We start from the raw sequence: 27,681 nt of genomic DNA on the forward strand, positions 1-27,681 counted from the left end.
TGCAAGAGATTAAGATTGGCCATGGTCACACCGTCTGGTGAACTGCACTTTGCCGCGGCCATGTCTAACGTTAATATATCCCGGGCTTGTGACATTGGCTACCGAGAGCGCAGTGTACTCCGTACGCCATGCGTATTTGTATCGAGGTACTACTCGATGCCTCGCTTCGGTTGTATTCCATACAGCATACGGAGTAATACCGAGTACAATGCAATTCAGAAGCTCGACATCTGGCAGCGTCTTCATTGCTCCGTGCTCCGTATTGTACTCCCATGGTCTGGACAGAGTAGCATCACGGTATGCCCCTGGTCTTGGACCTGGACCGGGACCTGGACCATGATCCCTGCCAGGGGTTCATTAAACTAACATGTACCATGTACCGAGGAGTGTCAGCGGGCTATTAGCACGACTAGGAGACCAGTTTGGGTAAAAGTCCACACCCACACTCATGGGTCGTTGGAAATGGCGTACACGGGAACCACGAGAACGGCGTCAACGGCGAGAATTGAGGCGACAGAAGCTCAAGGGCTGGTCTTTTGTGCCTTCGACTCGTGTCTGGTGCTTGGTGTCTTCAATGTTTGTGCCCACTCCATCACCTCGAGCATCGCTCCATCCACCATGTCACTGTTGCCCCTGTTCAGCCCCCTTCGTCTGTTGGCCAACCACGGCTTGCGAAACCCAGCCCACCCCCCTCAGTCCAGGTACGGCGTCGGGTACCTCATCTATCTCTTCACGAAAGAAGCGTGTCAAACTGCCCGAGACCCACCTGTCAGGTACTGGGTACCCCGTGCTCAGTATTGGGTACTGCCAACGTGCCGTTGGAGCACCTGCGTTCACTGTTTGCGCACTTGAGCTCTTGACTTTGGGCTTAGCCGCTTCGGAAAGCTGCCAGAAGTGCATGTATTTGTACATGTCAATAGTAGAGACACTGGTCTCGCGCCTGGTTCCTGAAGTAAAATCGTGCCTTTTCTCCTCCATCCTGCCATCCTACAGAGCTCCTTGCCCTCAGCTCTTGTCCTCGTCTTTTTCTGCTTCCTGCTCCGTAACCCTCATCCTTCTCCTCTCCCCTATTCTCAACGGGTGCACACTCTGTTACCCAGCCTTTCTCCTCTTCATTTCCCTTCATCAGTTTTATTTTTTAATGTTCCCAACTCCGTGCTCATCCACGCTTTTGCCGTTTTCTATTCTTCCGCCTTACCTGTTTCTCCAATTGACCAGGGGGATGACCCTTGTTGATCATTCACCTCTTCATTGTTGTACCGAGTACGGAGGCCCTATTATTCGAGCCTGTCCCTTTTTCCTCTTACACCCCCGGCCAGCTCCACCACCACTTGAGCATCTCTCATCTCTCACTCGCTCTCCCTACGGCTGCTTCCACTCTGTACCCTTTTTCAAGGCAAGCCTCAGGCCGTCCAATCTCCTAGGTACCGTCGACCTCCACATAGTCTTTCGTCTAAGCCGCCTCTTCTGTCTCCGACGACTGACGCGCCTCTGCCAGCTCTTGTGCTCCAATCTCTCTCTCCTCTGAGCCTTCAAAGTTGGTTTCTCTGTGGGCGATTTTGCTCCAGATGCAGTTCTTACAAGTTTTCTTTTGAGACGCCAATCTTCTTCATCTTATTATTGACACTCGTTTCGCCTATTTTGTCATTTTTAATTTCTTCCTTGGTTTGCCGCCGTTCGCCGCCGTCCCCCCGTCGTTCGACTCTCTGGTTCCATATTCCTTGGCCACGAACAAAGACCAAAATCCACGTCTCAACGGCTTTCGTCCTTTGCACACCATCTCTTCGACTTAATCGTTCTAGCTGGACCTCTCGCTTCAACCTTCGGCTGTATGCTTTGACCAGCTATATCCCTTCTCCCTAATTCCGACGACTTTTGACTTGACACAACAAGTTGCTGCCATCTTCACGCTCATTTCAGCAGCCAGGTCCTACGTCCCAGAAACGATTTCGTCACTAGGTGCCCAGAACGGAATCCTACCTTTACTTGGCGTATCTTCCAGACCAGTATCCTCTTTATTCGAACAGAATTACTTTACATACATGCGGCTTTCGTATTCCAGAGCATTGACTATATATTTTGTCCGCCTTCAGTTTAATAACTCTTGCTCCTCTCACGCTACTTTCGTTTTTTGCTTTCATCAACAACAGGCCCATCCATCTGCCAAATCCCTTGTGTCAAGTCAGCTCTGTCGACTTCCCGATAACCGACGAAGTCGTGCCACACTAGGATATCGAGGCTAGATCTCGCGCCTCTGTTTCCACGTCTCGGCCTTCGGCGTGCCTTTAACGGGGCACGTATTGTATTTCAAAACGGCTGTTCTTTCGCAAGTCGGGCGGGACTCTCTTGTCCCCCCTCATCTCCTTGGCATGCAGGACCTCAACGGGCACATTGGCCAGGGTGCCAGTGCAAATTCAAACGGCCGATTTCAAGGCCATGTATCAAAGCCTTCTAATAGCGACACTGGATTCTCTCACGGTGCCTTTACGTCCAACATATCTGGATTTGCTGACCGTCACCCTCGTCGTGGAAACATCCCTTCTCTCAACACCCAGTCCATGAATCAGAATCAACCCGCATCTCCCAATGCAAACGACATGACTACACCTGGCACTGCGTTCGATATGCAGTTTACTCCTCTTCTTCCCTCACAGCTTCTGCTTGGAAGCCCCTTTCAGCCGGGAAGCCCGGCCGCCTTTGGCAGCAGCCCTCAGTTCCAAAACTTGTCTGCCTTCCAACAGAGCCAGCAACAAGTGGGAAATAACACTCAGCACAGTGGGAGTGTCTCTAGCCCTGTTCAACAAAATATTTCGCCTCAGTCATATCAGGCCATGGTGTCGCCGTCCACGTATGGCGCCCCTCAGTTTTACCCTCCTCAGTCCCCTACTGGAGGCTTCAACATGCAATCGGCAATGCAGCCCGCTTCCCCTGTATTGGGATCTTCTGTCGTGAGTGGTACCAGCCGAACAGTCTATCTTGGCAACATTCCTCAGGACACCTCCGCCGAGGAAATCCTTGGCCACGTTCGAAGCGGTCAAATTGAGTCAGTTCGTCTCTTACCTGACAAGAACTGTGCTTTTATCTCGTTCCTCGATGCCAGTTCTGCGACTCACTTCCACTCTGATGCAATCTTGAAAAAGCTCTGCATCAAAGGTCAGGATATTAAGGTAGGCTGGGGCAAGCCATCTCAAGTCCCCAACTCAGTCGCACTGGCTGTTCAGCAGTCCGGCGCCTCACGAAATGTCTACTTGGGCAACTTGCCTGAGGATGTATCTGACGAGGAACTTCGTGAAGACCTGGGCAAGTTTGGTGCCATCGACACAGTCAAGATTGTGCGGGAAAAGAATATTGCATTCGTCCATTACCTATCCATAGCCAATGCCATCAAGGCAGTCTCTCAACTTCCGCAAGAAGCGAAGTGGCAGGCTCCTCGTCGTGTCTACTATGGCAAAGACAGATGCGCCTATGTCTCCAAGACACAGCAACAGAACGCTGCGCAGTATCTCGGCATTGCCCCTGGCTATGCGCATATGTTGACCGGCGCCGATCGTGACCTGATCTCCAATGCTCTTGCACAGCAATCTGTCGCCGCTGCCGCCGTAGCAACGACTGCCGGAGGTATCAACAACCTAGGAAACCGTACAATTTACTTGGGTAACATTCACCCCGAAACGACTATTGAGGAAATCTGCAACGTTGTTCGTGGGGGCTTGCTGCACCACATTCGATATATTCCTGATAAGCACATTTGCTTCGTTACCTTCATTGATCCAACGGCTGCGGCATCATTTTATGCGCTAAGCAATCTCCAAGGCCTAATGATACACAACCGCAGACTCAAGATTGGTTGGGGGAAACACTCCGGAGCCCTTCCACCAGCAATCGCCCTGGCTGTCAGCGGTGGTGCATCTCGGAACGTTTATGTAGGTAATTTGGACGAGACCTGGACTGAAGACCGTCTTCGTCAGGACTTCTCTGAATATGGTGAAATCGAGCTTGTAAACACGCTTCGCGAAAAGAGCTGCGCCTTTGTCAATTTCACAAACATCGCCAACGCGATCAAGGCAATTGAGGCGATTCGTGGTAGGGATGAATACAAGAAGTTCAAGGTCAACTTCGGCAAGGACCGCTGTGGAAATCCTCCTCGGCAGATGCAGCAGCAGGGCCAGTCTCCTCGTCCTGAGGGGGTTGCTTCCCCTCCGCCAGGCGGCTCCCAGAACAGTGGCTCGCCACCGAATGGTTCGACTCCTCAGCAATCTGCTACATTGTTCAACGCCCAGAGCAACCCTCTGACAATGTACTTGAACCAGTTGTCTCAACAAGCTCATCAACAGCAGCACCAACAGCAACAGCAGCATCTCTCTTTGCAGCAGAACCTCCTCTTCAACACGGCACAATCCTCTCCTAATGAGCTAGGTCTTGAAATCCCACAGCAAGGATCCCTAGGTGGACACGGCCAATCTGCCTCCATCTCGAACAGCTACGGTCCTACTACAGCTTCATCTGGTGCCACAACTATCGGGGGACTCCTTGCCCCAGGCAACGCCCGTGGTTCTCACAGCCGGGCTGTCAGTTTGCCTGTGCTTGCCCCTGGCTTCGAGAATGGCGGCAACAGTCCAAATAGCTTGGCTGGTAGCAACGGCAGTGACGGGGAAAGACGTGGCCATCAGTATCAGTCCAGCTTTGGTGGATTGGGAGGCACAGGCTTCGGCCTTGCTATACAGGGTGGTCTTAATGGATGGGTAGAAGAGGAAGTGGCCAACTAATTATTGCAATCGTGTCTAAGCAACCTACACGCCATATTACACCATGACCAGGGAAGGGGACTGATCATTTGGCTTCATCGTTATAATTGCTCTGCGGAGTCTTCATACCATTTTTATTATTCTGAATTGTTTTTTTTTTTTTTCCTTTTAAAAAATCACTCCAGCTGGGCCATTTCTGCACACATAATTACCTTTTCATACGTTTATTTGTCTTAACTTTTGATAATTATTCTTTGTCAGTATATGATGTTTTTATTCTTTATTTCCTCCGATTTAGCTACCCCGCTGGGAAGGTGGACTACGAAAGAAAACACGGCAAAGTTTCACAAGGAGAGCCGTGGCCAAGGAGAAGGATTTGCCAGCTCGTGCAGCGGCTGTTGGCATGATCATTAGAAAAGGCGGAGTGCAAAGATTAATATGTGTCTGCGCGAGAAGCGGATAGACACTCGGTATTTGGGAGTGGCTTTCGTCCATGCAAGATGGGAAAGCGGGAAGGGGAAACATATGTGCGACCTATAGCGGTAGCAGTAGTGATAGTACTGAATGCAGAAGCAATGTTTTGGGGTTCACACGGTTTACCTTGTCTCTTAAGAAAGGTCCTTGTGAAACTGATTCTCCAAAGCACCTGGTATTTGACATCGGACAACATGTGTACTTGGTGCCGGGTTCTATTTTAAGTACATATTTAGCTTCGTACTTGATCTACCCTAAGTGCTGCCTTCATTTGATGCCAATACTTGTAAAATCAGTCCCTCAAGATGAACCCCCCCAAACGCCATATATCATGATGAATATATGAAAAAAATGAAAGAAAGACAGCCTTTAACTCAGCAAAATGACATCTTGCCATGTGCTCCAAATAGTCCTTCATCATGCAGGGCACTGCAACAACATGCCAGTATTCTGATATCCGGTCTCAGTAGCCAGCAGGTTCGGGTTTAGCAGGGAAAGCGGAAGCTTTGATGTTCGTACGACACTCCTGCTTCCAGTTACGGGGTGTGAATTTATCTACTATTGACTTGAATGCCTCCTGCCGGGCGAGTTAGTTCGCAAGGACTGGGACTGTTCAAATATGCGCAAGGGCGACTCACCAGGGTGCAAAACGATTCATCACCATCAAGGTGTTTGCCTGGGACCTTACACCCGGGGATAGTAACAGGTCTGTCGTTGTAGCGGAGACGGACGTAGTAACCCTGCAGTTGCTTCCTTTCTCGCTCACTAAGTTCGGGAGATGGTTTGCGGCCGATGCTGTTTGAAATCGAGCCCCTGAAAATGGATGACCACCACGATTGACTTGAAGACGAATTGTTGGTTCCTGTACGCTGGAAGAGCTCAATTGCGACGTGGCTGGTGAATGGGGGCCATGCCTCTTCGTTGAAAGCGCCCAGGCTGGCAAGAACGCCGGCGAGAGTCGTATCGTGACATCCGCTGAGGCCGAGGCGGACTCTGGGAGGTGTGTTGGACTGCTGCTTCGAGCCGTTGTCAGATTTGGCGGAATCTTGGGCACTTTGGACCATTCTCGAGACGATGTCGCCAAGCAGAGCGCCGATCCCAAGTGTTCTGTACTCCTTGCTCTCCCTGTACCCAGAGTACCACTCGTCCACACCGATCTTTTCTAGGATATGTTTGACTTTGGGGTCGTAAAACTCTTTGGGAAGCTTCGTCTCTGGGCCATGCGCAGAGGTCGCGTTGATGGTGTCCATGATGCCGCTCAGCCGAGGGCGTGAATCCACAGCAACTCTGGGGCTTTCATCCGGCATCCACTTTCCAATCTTTGCGTTGAGGTAGGCCATGTCTTCTGAGTCGTTCCACCGGTCTGCAGCCCGCTGCGCGAAAGCTCGAGCCAGCGCGGCAAACCGGCGGCAATTGGAGTCGTTGGGGTACAAGGTTTCGTCCGCGAGCGCGCGAGAGATGATGGTCGGCGGAGAGAAGTTGTCGGCGCGAGTGTGCAATGGATATAGTCCATTGAGAGTCTGCTGCAACGACTCTAGGGCACGGGGAATCGGTGTAGAGCGGAGATAGATAAAGTCGGTGTTTTTGACGCCGGCAGGCAGAAAGCCAAGCTGATCGACGTAGAGCTTGCGAAGCCGTTGCCCAAGCTGGAACGTGGTGGCGCGGCCGCGATCTGTCAACATTCCCATGTCGCAAATACCATCCCATTCGCCGCCTGGCCCGGATGCCATTACGGGAGCATCGTCTGGCCCCATGGTTTCGAGCCGTCTCTTCCACTCCAGCACTGAAAAGCGGTCCGTGTTCGGGTCGAGAACGGCATTACGGAGTTGTCTCATTGCAGAGCAGTAGGGCCAGAATGGGGCCAGACCAGCATTCGTGAACCGCGCGTTGACCGGCGTACGCTCGCCATGCCGTAGGAGGATCTGGACTTGATGGAGGCGGAGCTGAGGCGGGTAGAGTGTCATCAGCTCCGCGTCGCTGTATGGCGCTCGGGGCACAAGTGTGGTCATGGTCAAGTACTTGGTAAAGGTGAGCGAGCGAGGGGTCGGAGACAACCAGGTGTGACACAATTGGGTTTGCTGCTTGAGTCGGTTCCCGACAATGAAACTGGGGTGAGGGCACTGCAAGGTCTTGTCCGGGATTGAAGTTATAGCCAAATGTCGAATGATCGGTACGGCCCGTCAATGTCCGTCAAGCGTGGTGTTACTAAGCTTAAAGCTTGGAGTGTGTGTGTCTTCCGGGCCAAGCTGGACAAGCTGGATCGGCGAATCAATGAATGACGCTGGGTCCGGAGCCGCTGGACTTTCACGGCAGAAGAGGTTCGAAGGGAAGGAACGCCGCTGCCAACGGAGTTGCCCCGTTGCACAGTTGTAAGGTGACACGACACCATGGGGCGGCCCTTGCCTCTAGCCTCAGTGGGGGGATGGCTACATGTACCTTGACCGTCCTGTTTGCTCCTTCCGGGTTTGCAACTTGCGTCAGCGCCTGGGAAGACCCAGTCGTGGCTGCCAACTAACTAATATTGACTCCAACACCATTTTGCAAGCCCTGTACTGCAATTGCTTCACCACCGACGCCAGAAGCCTGGATTGCATGATAGGATCTATTACGTGGCATCGACACCAAGTATCTGCGACTTGAATGGAAGAGAGGTCCCCTTCCTACATCGTTGGAGACAGTTTGGACATACAAATGTGCTGACAATACGGAGGGCAATACCGAAAAAGACCAGCGACGCCGGTGGCTATGGTCGGAACCACCCCACAGAGTTGAAGGCCATTATCACATGTCATGGAAGAGTCTCAATCAAGAAAATGAATCAATCGTAGGAGCGCAAATACATCAGGATGATTACAGGGGCCATACGCCAAGCACCCGAGTGCAGACGAGGCGGGCCTGCAAGGCTGGCCCTTGCATGTCCAATTCTTGCCTCAACGTCAGACGACGTCAGCGAAATCAGCCGGCAGCGATCAACGGGCTGCTGCCGCTCGAGGCTCATTGATTACAGAGGTCATTTGTCGCGCCGCCACCACACAGCCTACTCTCAGGCCTCATCGCTGCTTTGGGGGCGCTACTATGCCATCCATGAAGTGGCCGGAAGGCGGCTTCAAAACGAAACGCAAAATAGAATGGCGAGTGTTTTCGTCTTGGGTTCTGGTGCTGCCTTGTTCGGGTGCGCCGGCCTTTTGGAACAACGAATTGTGCCCAGTCTGGGTTTGCAAACTGACGCTGGCTTATGCCCCAACAGCCACCCTGGCCCTAGCAGAGCTCAATTCAGTCCAGCGCGGTTATATCCCGTACCGGTTTTCCGTTGTAGCCGGCAAGAGGGCGAAGGATACGGTGTTTATTATGACGCCGACACAGCCAACAGCTCTTCGCCTTTCCCGAGATCCACTAGCTTGAAGCCTGCTTAGAGTGCCATGCCGCTCAGCTGGTGGGTGGCTCCGCCGCCAATCACACAGTCGTCTCGTGCTTATTCTTTAATTCCTTCCATCCTTCCCGGTCAGAAGCCTTTCGTTTCGCCCTTACGTTGTCTGTTTTCATACTCGGCTCAGCTACTTCAATTGGGTGAATCAGTCTAGTTATATCTGGGCAACGTTGGAAACGAAGCAGTCATCAACCACCTGCAGTGATAAACGAACATAACCAACGGAGCACCCTCATTGGCTGTGCGTAGCCTTTGAACGTCACGAAAATTGATTAACAGCCCTCATGCGGTCGTCCCCTTGAACTGGCATCTCAGACGGCATTGGATTCAGTCCGTCGAGTTTGTCTCCGAGCATCTTCAAAATTACACCAGCTCATTGGCAAATATGAGTATCACAACTCAGCTAAATGTCCCGCTGCCGGATGAAGCGGCTAGGATGCGATCACAATTGTCTGCCTCCGCTGCTGAGGGAAGACAAGTGGATGGTGTCCCGGATGGTCTCGAAGAGCCCAACTTGTCCGACGAGGCCCTTATTGAAGACCAAGATGAGGCCCAGGCTGCTCTTCAACCAGCCATCAGTGCTGCGGCCAGCCATCTGACATCTGCTCAGACTCCAGCGGCGGAGAAGGCAGCAGCTCTTGAACGGGTACCTGGGGGTGGGTATTTTGATAGCGCCATCGTCGAGGGCGATGAAGAAGATGAACGCGAAGATAATTACGGTCCTGGCGTTGGGACGCTATCGGAAATAGCGAAAAGTTCCCGACTAAGAGACGAGGTGGTGGATGATGGCCAAGTCCTGGCCGAATCCAGTTCTCAAACCCCAGATCAGCTACCAATGCCTTCGCCTTGGGTTTCAAGGCCAAAAGTCTTTGTCATCAGCAAAGATACATCTCGTTCGCGTCAAACCCGAGGGGTGCTTGGGTCCGCATTCAGCCCGACGAGACAACATCGTTCACGGTCTACTGGACAAGAAGCTTTTAAGAAACTCCAAAAGGCATTTCCATCTCTCACCGGTCACGGCAATCTCTTACCTTCTTTGCCAACTTCTTTTCTTTCAAACTTCACGGGAGACCACAAAAATAGTCTAAATCAAGGCTCCAAGTTGGCCAATCGTCCTCGTCCTAGGTCCTTTACACTGACCCAAGCATCCACCACCAACCCTGCCCATAGCGCTGGGTACTATGCGGAGGGTGAGCAGAATGATACACACACGCCGTTACCTTCTACCGCATCAAGGACCAGTTTGTCCTCCAGCTCGCGGCCACGACCTCCTGTGTTGCGACGCGTTACTTCTGACGAAAGCCTCCTCTACCACACCCTATCGAGACAGTCTTCCCTAGGAGATGACAACAGATTCAGCGATGTCCGAGAAATGGTCAACGTCCGGTTCATGGCCATCAAAGACAGCCTTCCAGACGTACCCAATTTCAAGATGCCTAGCTTTCCCCGCTTGCAGGCAGCGTCCCGCATGTCATCAATCTCACTTAACGGCTTGTTTTCGAGCTCGACCGAAGAAAATACACTGAGTCGACCAAAGCCAGATATTAGTCGAGACGTACCAATTACGCAACCGAGTCAGATGCCACCTAAGACAAGCACTTCGTCGGCGGCGATGGATCGTGTCTTGGAAGACCTCACCGGCGATGTAGTTATCTTAGGGGGCTATCGTGGCTCTGTACTGCGATCAGCAGAGCCGCCACACCAGCAACTTTGGGCGCCAGTTAAGCTGGGCTTCAACATGCGCAAAGCAAACCTAGAAGTAGGCTTAGAGGATGAGGATGAAGAAACTATGGAGGAACGCATCATTCCTTCGGGCATGCTCAAACATATCGGCCCTGTGGATGTTTCACGAAAGCTTTTCAAGAAACTGCGGTCTTCTCCAAATGCACGCAATGGAACTCTCCGCATATGGGACTACGGATATGACTGGCGGCTGAGCCCTGCCTTGTCATCAAAGAAATTGCAAGAGTTCCTTGCAAAGTTGCCGTCTAATATGCCTGGGACACCCCCAGAGTCTCGTGGAGCTATCGTCATCGCTCACAGTCTAGGTGGACTCATCACAAGACATGCTGTTAACCTCCAGCCGCATCTTTTTGCAGGCGTACTCTACGCCGGAGTCCCTCAAAGATGTATCAACATCCTAGGGCCATTCCGCAATGGTGACGCAGTCCTCTTCAACGAGAAATTGCTCAGCGCGCAAGTGAATTTCTCGATTCGTACGTCATTTGTACTGCTCCCCGATGATGGGTTTTGCTTCATCGACAAAGAAACTGGGGAGTCCTACCCAGTCGACTTTTTCAATGCTGATGATTGGGTCAAGTGGCGTCTCAGTCCCTGTGTGGCACCAGCGCTGCCGGCATTCAGTCGTGACAAGCAACAGGGATTGACGTCTCCATTGTCTTCTCTGTTCCCGAATTCGCTTCTCAAGACGAAGAAGGCGCCGGAGGCTCATGAGACTCAAAACATTGTTTCTGCCGCCGGCGAGACCCACTACCACGGAGTCGCTCCGCTCCCATCTCCACCGCGTTCACCGTCGCCTCCCTCAGGTACTCGGAATACGTTGACGACAGATGGAGAACGATATCTAAAGTACCTCAGACGGACGCTTGCTGCTACTCGTAAATTTCGGGCAGAGCTGGCACACTCTGAAAAACTTGAATCATCAAATGCGTATCCACCACACGCTGTTCTGTACGGAAAGACAATTCCAACCGTATACGCAGCCCAAGTAGCAGGACGAGAGGCTATACCTTGCGCAGATGCCTATGACGATTTGGTCTTTCGGCCCGGAGACGGAGTTGTTCTTGCACGAGAAGCCATGCTGCCCGAAGGGTATTCCATCGTCCGTTCAGGCAGAGTCAGCACGGAGAGAGGGCACCTTACGATGCTTGGAGATCTACCAGCAGTAGGTCAAGCGCTTGAGGCACTTCTCAGGGGTCGTCGAAAAGGGATTGGTATGGGAACATGAATAACGGTCACACTCACGGCATGACACTCTTCTCCAGTGCAGAAATTGGCACAGATTCTAGCTCTCGCGGCCGGTTATCATGACGATGAAGCTGTCACCGAGCTATATGAAGCTAGGTTTTTCTTGCTCCCTTGTAGCCAGCAGTTGTAACAAACCTTTACGTACGACAGCTTGGTTGGTTCGTATGGATGGCCCCCAAGGTTGAATTTGCCCAGCACGACTTGCCAAACGTCGTGTCTTGCAAGATGGGAAACGTCTCGGCACCTACACAAAGACCGTCCTCATCTGACCACATCTTGCCCGTGTATTGATGTCACAGACTCACAGTATTAGAGGAAGCAGGCAGCTCAGATCATCCTGTTGGGGAGACTACCGAGCAGAGGTCGTCGTTTGGGTATCTCAAGAATTGTATATAGCTGAATCAAACGTCATGACCCTACATTTTGCAGAAGGAAGGCATGGGTACAGTTTGTCACCAATTAGCTTCCCAAGCTTCCAATCAACACATACCGTAGCTGAGACGCTTTCTTTTCCCATATGCCGCTTCTGGGAGACACCTCTGGCTAGGCAGCAGTATTTCTGCATGACAAATTGACTGCATAATAGTGTTCCAGGACACGGGACAAGCCCCCCGTAAAAGTTGACTTGTTGATGAAACCAACTTGCACCTCCCAAGGCCGTCGGCCACATTAAACACCTTGTTGACACCCGCGATGTGAATTGTCTCTTCTGCACAGCCTTGGGGTTCAAACGGTGTTCCAAGAATAACGTAGCATCCAAACGAGACGGGTGTGGTCTGAGCATTTTGAAAAAAGAAATTGACGCAGAACCAGATGCACGTTAATATCGCCGATTCGCAAGACTTCCGGAAGAAAACAAAATCGCAAGTATCAGCAAGTAAAACAGAGGTTCCGCAGCTGGCGCTTTCCCGGTGCGTAGATAGAGTGCTTATGATCCATCTTGTCGGAGATTTTATGCATGACGAAAGCTGACATGCGCCTCTGGGGGAAGAAAGCAGGGGGGTGCAAAGTCGGCAAGCTTTGATCCAGCCACTTTTCCCGCTCATTTCATCATCATCACAGGTTTCTCATGCAGGACCGTGCGTTCGTCCTGATCCAAAGGAATTGCAATGCAGCGGCCCTTGCTCCTCTTCTCATCAAGTCAGTTACCCCATGTCCGAAACAAGTAACATTGTGTCAAACACGGAGCAAATCATGAGGCTCAAAAGTGAACAAGAGTAAGCAGCAAACGGGCAACGCCGAGTGGTCAATGACCATTTGACTTGGATGCAGATTATTATTATTACTCCGTAGTCATAAGTAACTGAATTGATGCATGAAATAAATGATTTCATTGCATGTTTGCGAGAGAAAACACAGGCCAGCCTGACAGCTGTTTGCCGCTCGCCTTGCCATGTTGATGGGCGATTTTGGATATCCAAAGACGAAATCTGGGGAGAATATACCAAAAAAGAATGAGATGAGATGGAAGCAAAAAAGACAGTTTTCCCCTTGCTCTGCTAATACACCAAACTTAATGTTTGTCTTTTCCGTCCTTCCAGGATCGTCCCCGCCTTCCTATAATCATCTTTTCTCTCTCCTCAACACCATCATGGCGAGCGTCAATTATATCATGCTCATGGCTGCGAGACAATGAAGCCGCGGCGCTCGTCTGGAACCCGGCCGTTACAGGCTCATCGCAGGCGGAATCGTTCCACTGCAATTCGCCTCCTCCCGCTGTCACCGTCGAGCGTGGTATGCAACAAGCACAAGCAGCCATGCGTGTCTGAGGTCTCCAGAGACATCCGACTCCAATCTTGGTGGGAAGAAACCGAGGACGCAGGGGGGAGGGATGTCGTGTGCCACTAGCGGCGGGGGGGAGGGGGAGAGAAAAGGTGGTGGTGACGGGGATTGGGTGACGATCTAATTGATCCAATTGCCCATCTTTGTAAACTGGATAATTCCTGTCAAAAAGCTATGCTCAAACCACCTTCATTCTCTGCAGTAGTACAGAGTGCTCCGTACGTATGTACGTAGCTTGGCGAGTCAAGGAATGGGCCGTTGTGTCTCGGCTTGACTCGACAGCACACTTTTGCTTTTGTACAGGTGTCTCATTAGACTTGGCGAGTTCATCCACAGGCTGTCTTTAGTGTCTGCAAAGACACAATTGCCCACGGCGGAGGACGCCAGTGCGAGTCTTGTTGGCAGACGGTATGCATAGCCATTTGAATTTGGCGCGCCATTCGCTCCTCTGTGAAAGCTGGTTGAGTAGCCTCATCTTGCTCACGGGGCACGAATATGATCTGTTCCAATGCGGGCATTCGTGACGCCAGCTGTTTGATAACGTTGGTCGTAAGGCTCGCCGCCGCCATGGAGCTGTATATCTCGTCAACCCAGAATAGAGCGTCGCTAATGGCAATTCGGCGCACGAGAGCCAACTGCGCCGGGTCACACATTGACATGCAAGTATGAAATTGAGCATCAGCAGCCATGTATCCCTCTCGAGGTCCGAAATAGAGGATGTCGCTCTCCGGGTTAAAGATGATGTGTCCTGGGGTGCGCACGAAACCAAAGGCGAATCGGAAACTCTTGAATGTTTCGGCTCGAGACTCGGCGCACACATGCATGTTGATGGGAATCGGAGCATTTGAAGTGCATCCAGTAAATGAGGTTATGGTGGTACCAGATTGCGAATTGTAGAGCGATGGTGATTCGACGCCGCAGTGTATCGACACCAGCCTCAAAGAGGGCAGAGTTAGATTCCATATCTTCAGACGAAGCTCTGGTGGAAGTTGGGAGAATAACGCCTGCATGCCCATGAGAGGGAAGAGAGATCTCGTTAGCCTCGAGAGCCCACGGGCAAAAACTAACACTACCGCAACTAGAGTATGCCTTTTATATCGCCCACCACACAAAGCATGAGGAATCCAAATAGACTTACGAATTCAGCAGGTTTTGGAGCTACAGTATTCTTGACAAGCTTCACCGTCTCATTGGTTTTCTCGGGTATTCGAACTGCGGCAAGCCTTGTCTGATGGCAGGAAGCTCCCATTTTGTCCAGGCAAGCTCTCAATGTTGATGCTGGATGCAAGGGCTGCCTTGAGTGACCCCCGGTACCGAAATAGCTTGTAGCTTGTGGCAATGGACAAAATGTAATAAGGACAGACGTTGTGTAAACAGAAGTGAAGCGTCAAGCCCTAACGGCGTACAGTAATAGAAATAGGCGTGATTATTATACTCTTCAATGTCGTCCTTTTCCTCCCTTTGCCCTGCCCGTTGAGGGGTAGGCGGGTGGGGAGCTATTATACTCGTGAGGGCAACTAAGATATGTCTAGGAGCTTCTGCAGGCCGAGGGACATATGTTGACATGCCGCGTCTAGAGCTGCTCCTAGCCCACAGGCATGTTTAGATTACGGCACCGAGATGGACACCCAAAAACTGCCATGGCCGAAAATGGAAAGACAATGGACCTCTCGGAGATGTCCTCGTTCCGCCTTTGAAATCGCACGAGACGGCGCAAAGCGTTGATTGCTTGGATTCTGTTGGCCTGGGCCTTGGGTGTGTACGGAGTGTCCGGGGCGGCGACCACTCAAGAATATCCTCCTCCACTCTACGTACTCCAACATTTGATTGATCCCAAGTTAGTTCCATACTCCATGCGCCCCCCTCTTCACGTCTTCAGGCGGACCAGGGTTCTGAGTTCGGCGGTCCTGGTCCTGGCGCCCGGGACAATTGAAGTTGCAGCAAACTCCGGTACTGGCTCCTGCTGCTGTCAACCGCGAAGTGGATGCTAGAATTTCCCCCGAGAGAGGCCTCAAATCACTTCTGGCGGTGCACGGGTCCGGGCCTCACTGACTTGTTTGGAACGACGAGGTGCAACTACCGTCGGCTTGGACATGCATGGGGCTGCTGGTGGCTTGGGAAACTCCCACCCGCTCGTATCCAGGCCAATGGGAGATACTCCTGTTGCCCTCGACTGGTCTTAGTGGACACCTGGTTGAACGTCTTGGTGAGCTATCTCTTCGTCGTCAGTGTCATGGCTTAGATTGGTGTGGATGAGACACTGTTCAAGCTGGCTCAGTACGCCTCGGTGCTAGAGTGTAAACCCTAACAATCCTGGGCGGGTTTTTTCTGCCAACCTTGTTAGCAAATAACTACCACTGGTAGTAGTCTTCAGGTCGAAGCCTCTCAAGCCGTCAGGGATTTACTATTGGAAGGCCGGTTCCGCCCCAAATGTGACGGTGTTTGTGCTCGTGAGAAGTACCTTTTCGCCAGGCGTGCCTAGTCCCCGCGATAATTATCGGGAACGCCATCAACGACATCTTCTGCGGCTTGTGAAACATGTTCAACGGCGTGGGGGAGGGCTGCCAGGGGTGATGCAGTCGTGATGCAGCCTGAAGCCCGAACCATCACATATGGTAACAGAGGGAGACAAGAAATTACACAGAGTTCGACTCCAGCGGCAATCAAAGATAATCCATCTTTTGCCCGCTGAATTGCAGGGGGAGTACTCCGTATGGCATATCCTTTGTGCTTGCCACCCAAATAGCAATCTTTTGTCCTATGGTACAACAATGCTGCTTGTTTATGCACCAGCCACTAACACAATGTCGAATAATGTTTCCAGTAATGTCTGGTCCCAGAAACCTGGATGATGGGCGCGAACCGGTGCAACAACGCCGAGCAAGGTTCTGTGATGTGGAAGCTTGTTGAGTGGCCTTTCTTGCAGGGGGGCAGATTGCGGTCCCCTGGAGGCCGTCGCTTGCTTAACGGCAGCGCCGTCGATCCCCTGTTTGCAGTGCGGAGGATCCTTGGAAGAATACGGCGTGGCGCACCTCCAGCAACCGATTTCTTGTCGATGAACACTCAAGTTTGCTGTCCGTATTGGATTACCAACCGATTCGGTAATGACCCTGGGATAGCTTAACGGTCCTTAAGTTGTATGGTATAGATAGCGTGAGTACAGTGTTGGGCCTTTTGGGAACCATATCACACCCAAAAAGAAATCAATCCCTTTTTCTTTTTTTTCTCTTTTGGTTCTCTTATACTAATCCAAGATAATACCGGGGTGACGAACTGTCGGGACTGCTTGCAGGGCAAGGGCACACGGGCTTTTGAAGACGAGTTGGAAGTTATGAGGTCATGCCTTTTAGACGCTGGCTAATAGGTCAATGCCAATCCCAGTCAGCAGTCTAACTCTCTCACCAGTTATTGAGGTATGCAGGCCCTCCCTTGTCTACCAACTTGGCTTCCCGTTCTTATGCCCGTCCCCGAACCACGCCCATGCATGGTGTCGTAATAGCTCCCGCTGTCAGTGCCTCGGTGTGACGAGGATGGGTGGGGAGTGCCAGTCTCCCAGGATTAGGGATGCAGTACTCGTGGTGTACGTATTATCAAATAGAAGTAGCCACTTACCAATGTTGAAATAACGTTGTCCGGCAAATACGGCCGGGGTTGTGCTGCCATGAAGTCCATCACATCAGTGTCATAGGCCGACCTGTACGGACGTCCTTGCGGACCTCTAGGTTAGCATACTCGATGGCAATCCTGTCTCCCGGAGTGGGTCCTATGCGCATTCAGTCAGACACCACGTGCATGTATGCCTCATTCGTGGACGACAGTCCGGAGTAGTTACCCGGGGTAAGAAGTTTGGTGTTGGCGTTGGCGGAGAGCCAGAGAGCCAGCTAGCACAAATACATCGTTTCACCATGATTCATGCTGTACGGAGCAATGGCAGCTCCGATGGTCGTTGTTTAGCGGGCCGAATATTCATTCATGGAGCCCATGCCAACCACAAGAACCGAGCAGACGGACCGTGGCGGACTTTTGCCAACGCAGTGGTACCGGTTGAACCGTGCTAGTAGGTTTGAATGTTTGTTATATTGCTCCTTCGGTCAGCGTAATAAGCGCCTGACGCCTGTTCCACTTTGTTCTGGTGTTTCGTACTCGGCCCGGCTTGTGTCACAGTGCGACCAGGGCAGTCGTCCTCCTTTGTCTTTTGTCCGTACATGAGAGGCCCTGGCCTTGTCTGCACGCCGTGGGCTGGTCACCAACAAGGCCAGGGTGTTGGGGTACCAGTGGTTGCAGGTCTCGTGTCACAGCCGAGACGGTAGAGGCAATCAAAAAAGAATGCCAGTGCTCCCTCCATACTCCATAGTCGTAGCCATGTCGTTGAAGGAAAATAGTAAGAACCAAAAGTACTCTGCAAAAGGTGTGAGCTCATCGGCCCGGATGGTATTTGATAACCCCATCCGAAAAGATTCGGCGTTGCACGGGCCTGACATGTCAAATTAACGGTCGGTGGCAGTGGCAGCAGGGAGGAATGAATGGACGAGAAGAAGCCAGGGAATCTGACATTTTGGTCAAAGGGCCAAAAGGGCAGTCTTTGCAAACCCAGACCAACCTGCCGCATCTCCGGTGGATGAAGATGGTTGGCAACTTGGCATCGTGTCTTTGTCCTTGTCTTTGTCTTGGCCGTGGCTTGCCGGCTTGCGTTGTCTCGTCGTGCCAGCCAAGGACCTGGGACGCTCGTCTGTCGGTAGTCAAGTTACTACGTTAAGTCGACGTCCCGGCGTGGGTTCCGATCGCTGCCATGTTTTGCTGTTGCCTGCATCTCGCGACTACGTACGGAGTATTCGACGTCGTCCTGCAGCGAACGCGCATGCCAGACGAATCAATCATGGGGGACGGGGCGAGCACCACTTCCAGCAGGAGCCAACGGCCAGCCACCTGCCACCTGCACCCGTGCCGGCACGCTCCTTCCGTCGCTTGTCGGGCAGCAACTACCAGTTGACCCCAAGCCCCCTTCCCCCAACCCCCCGAAAGAAAAAAAACATGTGCAGGTCAGGGAACAATGACAGCAAATCATTGACTCTTTCCCCTTCATCCGAAGCGTTCCAAGCCGTTTCGTTTTTTTTCCTGCGATTAGGATATCCACCCACCTTCCGGAAATACTAACCAAGTCAAATCTTGGATAACTACCTACCTACGGAGTATTAAGTAGGTTGTAACTCAAGCGCTTTGACAAATATAGCAATTGACAGGCACAGAAAGCGACTGGGCCATACAGGCTTCTTATCGTCGATGGCCTGCAAAGCCCACTATATACATTGGATTGAGTCAAGTACGCTAAAGACCCCAATATTGTACAAAGGAAGAAGAGGCGGGAAGCTCAAAAAATCCACCACAGAGCTAGCAAAAAAGTCAACACCATGAGCTGGTTTATCCTCATTGCGGAGGGTTGTTATATATATATATGCCAACATAGTACTTGGCCTGTCTAGGTATGGAAAGGGGTGGGCGACTGTACCGAATCTTTTGTTCCAACATACTACTAGGAACTTGAAGGTAGCCATGAAGGGACTATGTATTTGGCCTTCTCTGCCAAACCAGTATTCATCCTTGGCACAGCTGGCGTCCGCGATGAGCTTCATGGCCCTCCGTCTGGACTTTCCAATTCCCATGCACAGTGCAGCCAACCGTTATGACTAGGGTGTAAAAGGTCCACGGGTACCCGTGTGGGTTGCTTACTCGTGGGCTTTAGGTAGGTATAGGTAGGAAAAAAAGACCTAAATGGATTCGTAGGGGGAAATAGGGTACCTATAATTATTTATTAAAAATATTAAATGTTTTTAGGTACTTAAATAAAACCTATATAACTTACTTTCTTTACATTAAATTATAATAATTATTATTATTAATTAAGTATTAAAGTATTATACTTTACTTTATATAATACTTATATAAGTATAACTTAAAACCTTTATTATTATTAATTAACGCCTTATAAGAGTCTATTAAGTTATACCTTATCTTCTTATTTAAATATATTAATTCTTATATTATTTATATTAAGCGTATTATTATTTAATATAAGAATATTTAACTTATTTATTACTTTAACCTTTTAAGATAAATATAATTAATTTAAGAGTATATTTAAGTATATTTATTAAGTTTTATCTTATCTTCTTATTTTAAGATATTAATCTTTACGTTATTTATATTAAGCGTATTATTATTTAATTTAAGAATACTTAAATTACTTATTACCTTTAAGGTAAATATAATTACTTTAAGAGTATATTTATTAAGTTATATAATAATTAATTATAATAATTATTTTATTATATTTCTCTTTATTATAATAACTCTCTTTTAATTAATTAAATATTTCTTTTAACTTATATATATAATATAATAAATATTAAATACTTTATATATTATTTCTTTTATATATAAGTATTTTAAGCTAATATTAAATTAATTAAATAAGGTTTTCTTAACGTAAAACTTATTAAGGTTAAACTTAAACTTAATAATTAAGCTTTAATTTAATCTTTTAAGCGTATAATAATAGTTAATATATTAAGCGTATTAAGAGAAGTATTATTTTTATTTTATACTTTAAGATTTATACTTTAATTAATTCCTTAATACTTAGCTTTAATTATTAAGTTAAAGAGCTTTAAGATATCTTTAAGAGATAATAATACCTTATTATATATAATTAATAAAGAAGAGAAGCTATATAATATTTAACTTAAAATATTAAAGCTTTTTATTTATTATATATATAGCTTATTCTCTTTAAGTTAATTTACGCGTTAAGTAAGTAATTTCTTATTTATATTATAATTAGCTTAATTTAAGTAATAAATATAAAATAAATACTTATATTAATACTATACTTATTTAATAAAAGATAGCTTATATTATTAGGCTTATCTAGTATATTTAAGTATTTAAGCGCCTTTTATAACTTATATAAGCGTTATTATTATATTATTACTAGAATATTAGTATTTAAGAAGTAATCTTTTAATAATAATAGCTATTAGCTACTCTTATAACTATAAATTAATATAAAAAAACGGTTTATTAATACTTTAATTAATAAATAATATTAATTATAATAATTAATATTATAATAAATACTTTAAGAGCGCTTTAATAATATAACACTTAATTAAATAATAAGGTAATTTTAAGCTATTCTTAAGATATTTTAATATAAAAGTTACTTTAAGATTTATTATTAAAAGCTATAAATATCTTTTAATATATTTTAACGTTTATAAAAAAAAGCCTAATAAATAATACGAGAATATTTAAGGTTTATTACTCTTATTTATAAAATATAATATTATTAGTAAAAATAATTATTAAAAATAATTCGTAAAATAATTATACCTTTTAAAAGCTAAAGTTAAAGACCTTAATAAATAACTTACTTATAGTATATAATTATTAATAAGTTTTATTATAGCTTTAATAATATATTTTTATATACTCTTACGTAAATACCTTTTAGTAATATAACTTAATTATATTACTTAATTATCTAGGAAATAATAGGCTTAAATGCGTTTAATAGCGCTAATTTATATACTTAATATTAATTAAGGTAAGTAAAGCTATAATAGTATATATATCTTTATCTTTATATAAAAGAGTATTATACTTATTAGCCTTCTCCTTTATATTATTAATTACCTATTATAGAATTATACGTAAGGCTTTAAATAAGCTAGGATCTTATATATAGACCTCTAAATGTATTGTATTTTTTGTATTTTTTACTATACTATATTATATTGTATTATACTATAATATAATACAATATAATATATAAATAAAATACCTATAAATGTATTATTAGAATATTTAATAATAAATTTTAAAAAACATATAATAATAATAGATTTTTTTCTTATTATAATTAATATAAAAATTATACTTAAAAGTCTACGTATTAATGAAATATTTCACTTTAAAAATGAAATAAATATAAAATATTATATAACTTTTTATATAAAATAAATTAAAGAATAAGGTTTTTTTAAGCTTTATAAAGACGTTATATTATATAAATTAAGTAAATATTTTTTAAATAATTTTTTTTTACTTATATTATATATAAAAAACTAAAAAATATATAATATATATTAATTATTTTAAAAATATTATTAAATAATAAATAAAAATATATATATAATATAAGATAATTTTATAATAATAAATCCTTAATAATATATATTTTTTTTATTTTTCCTTTATTTATTACTAATTTAAATTATTTATTATATTTTATATTTTAAATATTTTTACTAATATAATATAAATTATATATAAATTATATATAAATTATATATTATAAAATTCTTTAGCTTTTTTTATATTTATTCATATATTTTATAATTATAAAATATTTATATATACTTATATATATTATAATATATATATATATATATATTAAAAATAAATTCTATGACTTTTATTATACTATATATTTAATCTATTATAACTCTATGAAAAAAACGAATTTTATTATAAAATTAATATCATTTAAAAGCTTATAATCTTAGCTATTTAAAAATATTATTTTTATTTACTTTTAATTAATAATTATAGAGATATTATATGCGGTATCTAGTGGTGTTAAGAAAGTGGAGTATTTAAGTTACCCCGCTTTAGGAAAAACGCTACATTCTATAAACTAGAATATCTTTACTAATAATAGACTAAAATAAATAAAAATAGAACTAATTAATAGCTCTTAAAAAGCTTTATCTTTATATACTAGGTGCATCTTTATACGTCTAATATTCCTAAAGTTATATTAACTTAAAGTTTAAAAATGTAAATACTTCTTATAGTATATATATATATGTTTCAGGTGAAAAAACGCCTTAACGTAACACAATAGAAAGCCCTCTATGCATTATAATTACACCGGTATATTTTACTGTTTTATAATAGTTGTATTTTGTCTTGCAAATTTTTCACCGATTTCTATACGAATATACACGTTTTAGGGGTAAGTTAGGCATTAAAAAAATGCCTGAAATTTAAGGTTTTCATAATATCTTTCATTGTATTTAAACTCTATATATTAACTATATTATCCCTCTTTAAAGTTTAGAATTCTCTTTTTTTACACTAACACTTAAACACCTATAACTTAACTAATATCTTACTTTTAATAAAACTTTTTTTTTCATTAAATAACCCTACTTTTAGGGTATATAGTAACTACTTTTTTTACCTTAAAACCCTATCTTATTTATCATTAAAAATAGCTAAAAATCCCTTTAATTCTAAACCCGATTTATCTACGAATAATAACTCTACTACGAGTCTTCCAACGCTAAATTGATATTAAAATGACCCTAAAAATGATAAGGGCTATTAATTTAGTTTAAAATCATATATCTTTTAATATAATCTCTTTAATTTTCGATTATTAGAGATTAATTTTAATAAAGAAAGACTAATTCATTGTTTTTACACTCAACTAGACTATTTATTTACTTTTTATAGTAAAGCAAAGCGTTTTCAGTCTTCTAATAGTGTTACACACTATAAAAAAAAACATCCTTCTATTATAACCTTAAAAAACGAAGAAAATTCTAAATTAACGTGTAAGTTATTATCTTTAAACTATTCTTTTAACATATTAATATAATATTATAATATTTTAAAGATATTAATTACTAATTTATTAATATATAGTGCCTATTATTACGAAATCACCTTTATTATCCGAAATATCAGCTTAATCTAGTATATCTAGCAGTAAAAGAGGCAATAAAAGACCTAGAAATAATACTATTATTAGTGAATTTTCTAAGGATACTACTCTTATGCTAGCTATTAAGTTTATGCTTTAAAATAACCTATCTTTTACTACTATTACTAGTAAAAGCTTTAAAAAGCTAATAAGCTATTATAATAAGCAGAGCATTGACAAAAAAACTACACTACATGTAGTTTTTTAGTGTAGTTTTTAGTGTAGTATAGTTTTTGTAGTTTTAGTGTAGTTTAACTACACTACAACTACATTTATAGTGTAATGTGTAATTATAGAGAGAAATTTTTAATTATAAATATAACGTTAATTATAAGACTTATAAGGTTATAATTATTATACCTTAATAGAGCTAATTTAGCTCTTTATAATGCACTAATTTTTATACGTATAGCTTATAAATTAAGCGAGTTATAATAGGTTAAATCTTAGCTAAAAATTAAGATCCACTTTTTTCAAATAAGAGACTAAAAGCTTAATATCTCGCTTAATATCCACATTTTAAGGTTAATTTTTAAAGATTTAAAATCACGTGATTTTTAGCTTTATTTTAATATATAATATGCTTATATAAGCTTTTTTTTAGTAAAACTTTTTTATAATAAAATTTAAAAATAAAAAAGTTAAGTAAGAAATATCAAATCTATTATAATATAAGAAATAATATATATAAAAAGAAAGTATGAAATATTATTTTATATGAAAAATTTTAAGGCATTTAAATATATTATTTATAACTTTAATATATTTCTTATAACTTTAATATTTAATATTTTATATTTAAGTTATAGGGTAATATTATAAATATTATTATTTTATAAGATATTTATATATAAATAATAGAAATTTTTAAATTTATTACATTAAATATATTTTACTTATAATAATAATATAAAATAATACTTGCTTACTTAATATAATTCCCTTATAATTCCCTTTTATTTTATTTTTATTTTATTTTTATTAGTTTTTTAATCCCTGTTTTTAGCTTATTTAAGCTAGCTAATCCCTGCTTACTAATATTAATATTAGTAAGCAAATGTAGCTCTATTTTAGCTTACTAATTATATTAGCTAATAATAGCTTATAAATTAATTAACACTACACATTACACTAATTTTTAAAATGTAATGTAGTGTAGTAAAACTACACTACACTACACTACACTAAAATTCACTAAAAACTACAAAACTACACTACTTTCAATGCTCTGATAATAAGTAAGTTTATAATATTATATTATGTATTTAATAATATAATATATATTTAATAATATAATATATATTTAATAATATTAACTTATTTTAGTCAAGATACGAGCTTTTTTCACTATTAAAATATACTTTCTCATATAGATAATTTATATTTAAAAATAAAGAAGAATATAATTAATATAATTTAAAATCAAGTTAATAAATTAGGTTATATATTTATTTAACTTAATATTTAGACTTCTATTAATTCTAAATCTTATTTAAGAGTTATAGCTAATTAGCTAAACTTTAAATTTAATTTAGAATACTATTTAATTGGTTATTTTATTATTTTTATTATATATTATATTATTATTTAACTTTTTAAACTAATTATATTTAGGATTTAAATATTTACCTAATACTTACATTAAAAGTTCTATTAATCTTTGTTTTAATTAATTATTATTAGAATATAATATAAAACCAGAAAAAATATTAAGGTAAGTTAATTATAAGGTTATTTTATAATATTTTATAATATTTTATTAACTTATTTTAAATTATAGTTTTACTAGAGATAATAGCTCTAATAATAACACTTTTCTTACCTCTTTTTTAAACTTTTATACGGAAAAAAACCTAAAACCTTTTAATATTCGTTATATAGCTTATATTTTAAATATTATTGCTAAAGATATTATATCTACGTTTATTACCAAATTAACAACATTTAAAAATATTAAAAAATACAAAAATAGCGAGCTTTTATACTTTTTAATAGAAGAATTTAACTAATTATCTTCTAAAAAACAAAAATAATTTTCTAATTTACTTCCAGGTATTTTAAGTTTTTTTTTCATTATATTTATATATATTTTAAGCTAATTATTATATAGAAATTATTAGAAAAGTTAAAAAAGTAGTAATTCTTCTTAAAAATAACTAATAACTTTATTCTTAATAGATTAAAGCTTTAAAAGAAGCTAAATCTAAGGGCTTTATAGCTAAAAATAATAATATTATAAAAATACTATTAGGTAAGTTATATAATATATTTAATAGCTTTTATTTCTATTAAAACCTTAAAAATCTATTTAAAACTATTAATAATTATTATTAATTATTTTTACTTAACTTAATAAACGTAATAAAATAGAATTCAACTTTTAAAATAATAAATACAACTATTATACTTAAAAAAGCTATTATATTATTACAAAACGTTATAAATATAGTAGCTTTTAAAGATGCTAATTTAATAACGTAAGAATAGCTTAATTTAAAGACTTTATTAAGTATTTTAAAGGTTTTTAATAAGCCTATAAAGAAATTATAAAGCTAGGCTTATAATACTATAAGCTTAGTATCTTTTTATATCTTTAAAATATACTTTCTTCTTAAAAATATATTAAAAGATTAAGAAAGTTAGCTTAAAAACGTAAGTTTTTTATATTTTTAAAATTTTTATATTAAAATAATAACTATTTTAACTTATTTATAGAAAACCGCTTATAATCCGTTAGCTAGAGCTTTTATTTTAGCTTTAAATATAGGGTTAAAGAAATTAAATTACTATTTTCTAAAAGATATTAATAGTAATTATAGTTTTTAAAAGCCTTATTTATTTACTATTATATTAGACCCTAGATTTAATATTAAAACGGTTAAAACTCGATTTAATATAAATTTAACTACTTTACATTTATTATTAAATGATTTAAAAATAGAATATTAAGAGTAAGTATAAATAATTATTAAAAATAACCTTTTTTTTAATATTTTATAACTAATTATATGATCTAGAGCATTAACAAGAAAACTATATTATAACGGTGGCTTAGGTTCTAAGGTATAGTAGGTCTGTTTCTTAGGAAGTAAGTTAGGTTAAATGCTATAGAGTAGCTTTTAAGTAGTATTATAATTAGAGCATTGGAAGTAGTGTAGTTTTGTAGTTTTGTAGTTTTTGTAGTTTCGAATATAAAAAATTATATTAAATCTAATAAATTACTTATAGAATTATAAGTTTTACGAATAACTAGCATAAATCTAAAATTATAAGCTTATAATCAAAAAAGTGGGTCCTTATATACTATTATAAGCCTAAAACTTCAAAAACTACATTTTGTAGTTTTTGTAGTGTAGTGTAGTGTAGTAAGTTTTTAGAAAACTATATAATCTAGTTTTTAAGCTTACAAAAAGCTAAAGGGACCCACTTTTTTAAATAAGCTGATTAGCTATAATATTAGCTATTTTATGTATTTATTATTATAATTCAAGTATTTTATTAGATTTATTATTAATTATTTAAGCTTTTTTAAAAAATGAAAATGTAGTTTTCTTGTTAATGCTCTGTCCTTAATAAGCTATTCTTAAAGTGTACTAGAAATATACTACCGTTTATTATATAAGAAGGTTTTACCTTTCTTAGATAAATGCGTTTTCGTTTCTTAATTATTTAAATAGCTATTATTATTAATATATAATATAATCTAATATATTTATATTTTATTTAGCTTAACTTACTATATTATATTAATTTCTTAGGTACCTAATATAAGGTTTTTATTCTTAGTAACGCGTAGTAAGGGTATATTACTTACTTACTCATTTAATTTTAAGTTCTCTCTTTAGCTAAGCGTATTTACTCTTTTATTTTTAAATTCTTTATAATATATAATTTTAAAGTTATAATTTATAAGGGTTTTATACCATTTAATCTATTATTTATTTAGATTCTTTATAGTTAAGAATAATATAAGATTCTTATAGTTAATATAAACCTTAATTTAATACTTTACTTTTATAAGATAGTATCTTTATTCTTTAAAGCACTTAATAATAGCTATAAGTTCTTTATTATAAATCCTATAATTAAGTTTAGGTTCGTAGAGTTTCTTTAAGAAGAATATAATTAGGTGTAATCTTTCTTAATTATCTTATTATTTAAGCTATTCGCCTAGTATAAAGTTTAAGGCGTTTATTTTAAGCTTATAAGATTTATTTTAATTAAGTACTTTTAATATAGGTTTTAACGTAATTAAATCTTTTATTTTTTAGAATACTATAGCTTCTAGTTTATTCTATTAAAAGCTAACTTCTTTTTTTATTAGGTTTATAAGAGGTTATAAAATATCTTTATATTTACTTAAGAACTTACGGTAAAAGTTTACGAATATTATAAATCCTTTAACTTCTTTTAGATTCTTTAATATAAGCTATTTCTTAATAGTTTTAATCTTATTTAAGCTTATTTATATTTCTTTATATATAAGTATATACCTT

At 41.1% G+C, this 27,681-nt stretch overlaps 5 protein-coding genes across 5 annotated transcripts; 2 read left to right on the forward strand and 3 right to left on the reverse strand.

Moving 5' to 3' along the window:
- Positions 1 to 2,369: 2,369 nt before the first annotated feature.
- Positions 2,370 to 4,766, forward strand: J3458_008966 (uncharacterized protein; the record flags this gene model as incomplete). Its single annotated transcript, XM_007813217.2, has 1 exon — positions 2,370 to 4,766. The coding sequence occupies one exon, from the start codon at positions 2,370 to 2,372 to the stop codon at positions 4,764 to 4,766; it is 2,397 nt and encodes a 798-aa protein (XP_007811408.2).
- An 816-nt stretch (positions 4,767 to 5,582) lies between these two features.
- On the reverse strand, positions 5,583 to 7,228 carry J3458_008967 (uncharacterized protein; the record flags this gene model as incomplete). The annotated part of the gene is made up of 2 exons (XM_066119486.1): positions 5,583 to 5,784; positions 5,858 to 7,228. 2 exons carry the CDS (start codon positions 7,226 to 7,228, stop codon positions 5,683 to 5,685), a joined length of 1,473 nt encoding a protein of 490 aa, XP_065975281.1. The 3' UTR covers positions 5,583 to 5,682.
- Positions 7,229 to 8,637: 1,409 nt separating this feature from the next.
- Positions 8,638 to 12,662, forward strand: J3458_008968 (uncharacterized protein). Its single transcript, XM_007813219.2, has one exon. The coding sequence runs from the start codon at positions 9,032 to 9,034 to the stop codon at positions 11,612 to 11,614; it is 2,583 nt and encodes an 860-aa protein (XP_007811410.2). The 5' UTR covers positions 8,638 to 9,031; the 3' UTR covers positions 11,615 to 12,662.
- A 1,080-nt stretch (positions 12,663 to 13,742) lies between these two features.
- On the reverse strand, positions 13,743 to 14,665 carry J3458_008969 (uncharacterized protein; the record flags this gene model as incomplete). Its single annotated transcript, XM_007813220.2, has 2 exons — positions 13,743 to 14,420; positions 14,555 to 14,665. The coding sequence occupies 2 exons, from the start codon at positions 14,663 to 14,665 to the stop codon at positions 13,743 to 13,745; spliced, it is 789 nt and encodes a 262-aa protein (XP_007811411.2).
- A 3,851-nt stretch (positions 14,666 to 18,516) lies between these two features.
- Positions 18,517 to 19,208, reverse strand: J3458_008970 (uncharacterized protein). The gene has a single exon (XM_066119487.1). The coding sequence runs from the start codon at positions 19,074 to 19,076 to the stop codon at positions 18,714 to 18,716; it is 363 nt and encodes a 120-aa protein (XP_065975282.1). The 5' UTR covers positions 19,077 to 19,208; the 3' UTR covers positions 18,517 to 18,713.
- Positions 19,209 to 27,681: the final 8,473 nt, after the last annotated feature.

Source organism: Metarhizium acridum, assembly GCF_019434415.1.
Source record: "Metarhizium acridum strain ARSEF 324 chromosome Unknown scaffold_141, whole genome shotgun sequence".
Classification (NCBI taxonomy): domain Eukaryota; kingdom Fungi; phylum Ascomycota; class Sordariomycetes; order Hypocreales; family Clavicipitaceae; genus Metarhizium; species Metarhizium acridum.

Coding starts and splice junctions, on each gene's coding strand:
- J3458_008970 (XM_066119487.1), bottom strand. CDS start 19,076: ATGGGAATTGGAAAGTCCAGACGGAGGGCCATGAAGCTCATCGCGGAC.
- J3458_008968 (XM_007813219.2), top strand. CDS start 9,032: ATGAGTATCACAACTCAGCTAAATGTCCCGCTGCCGGATGAAGCGGCT.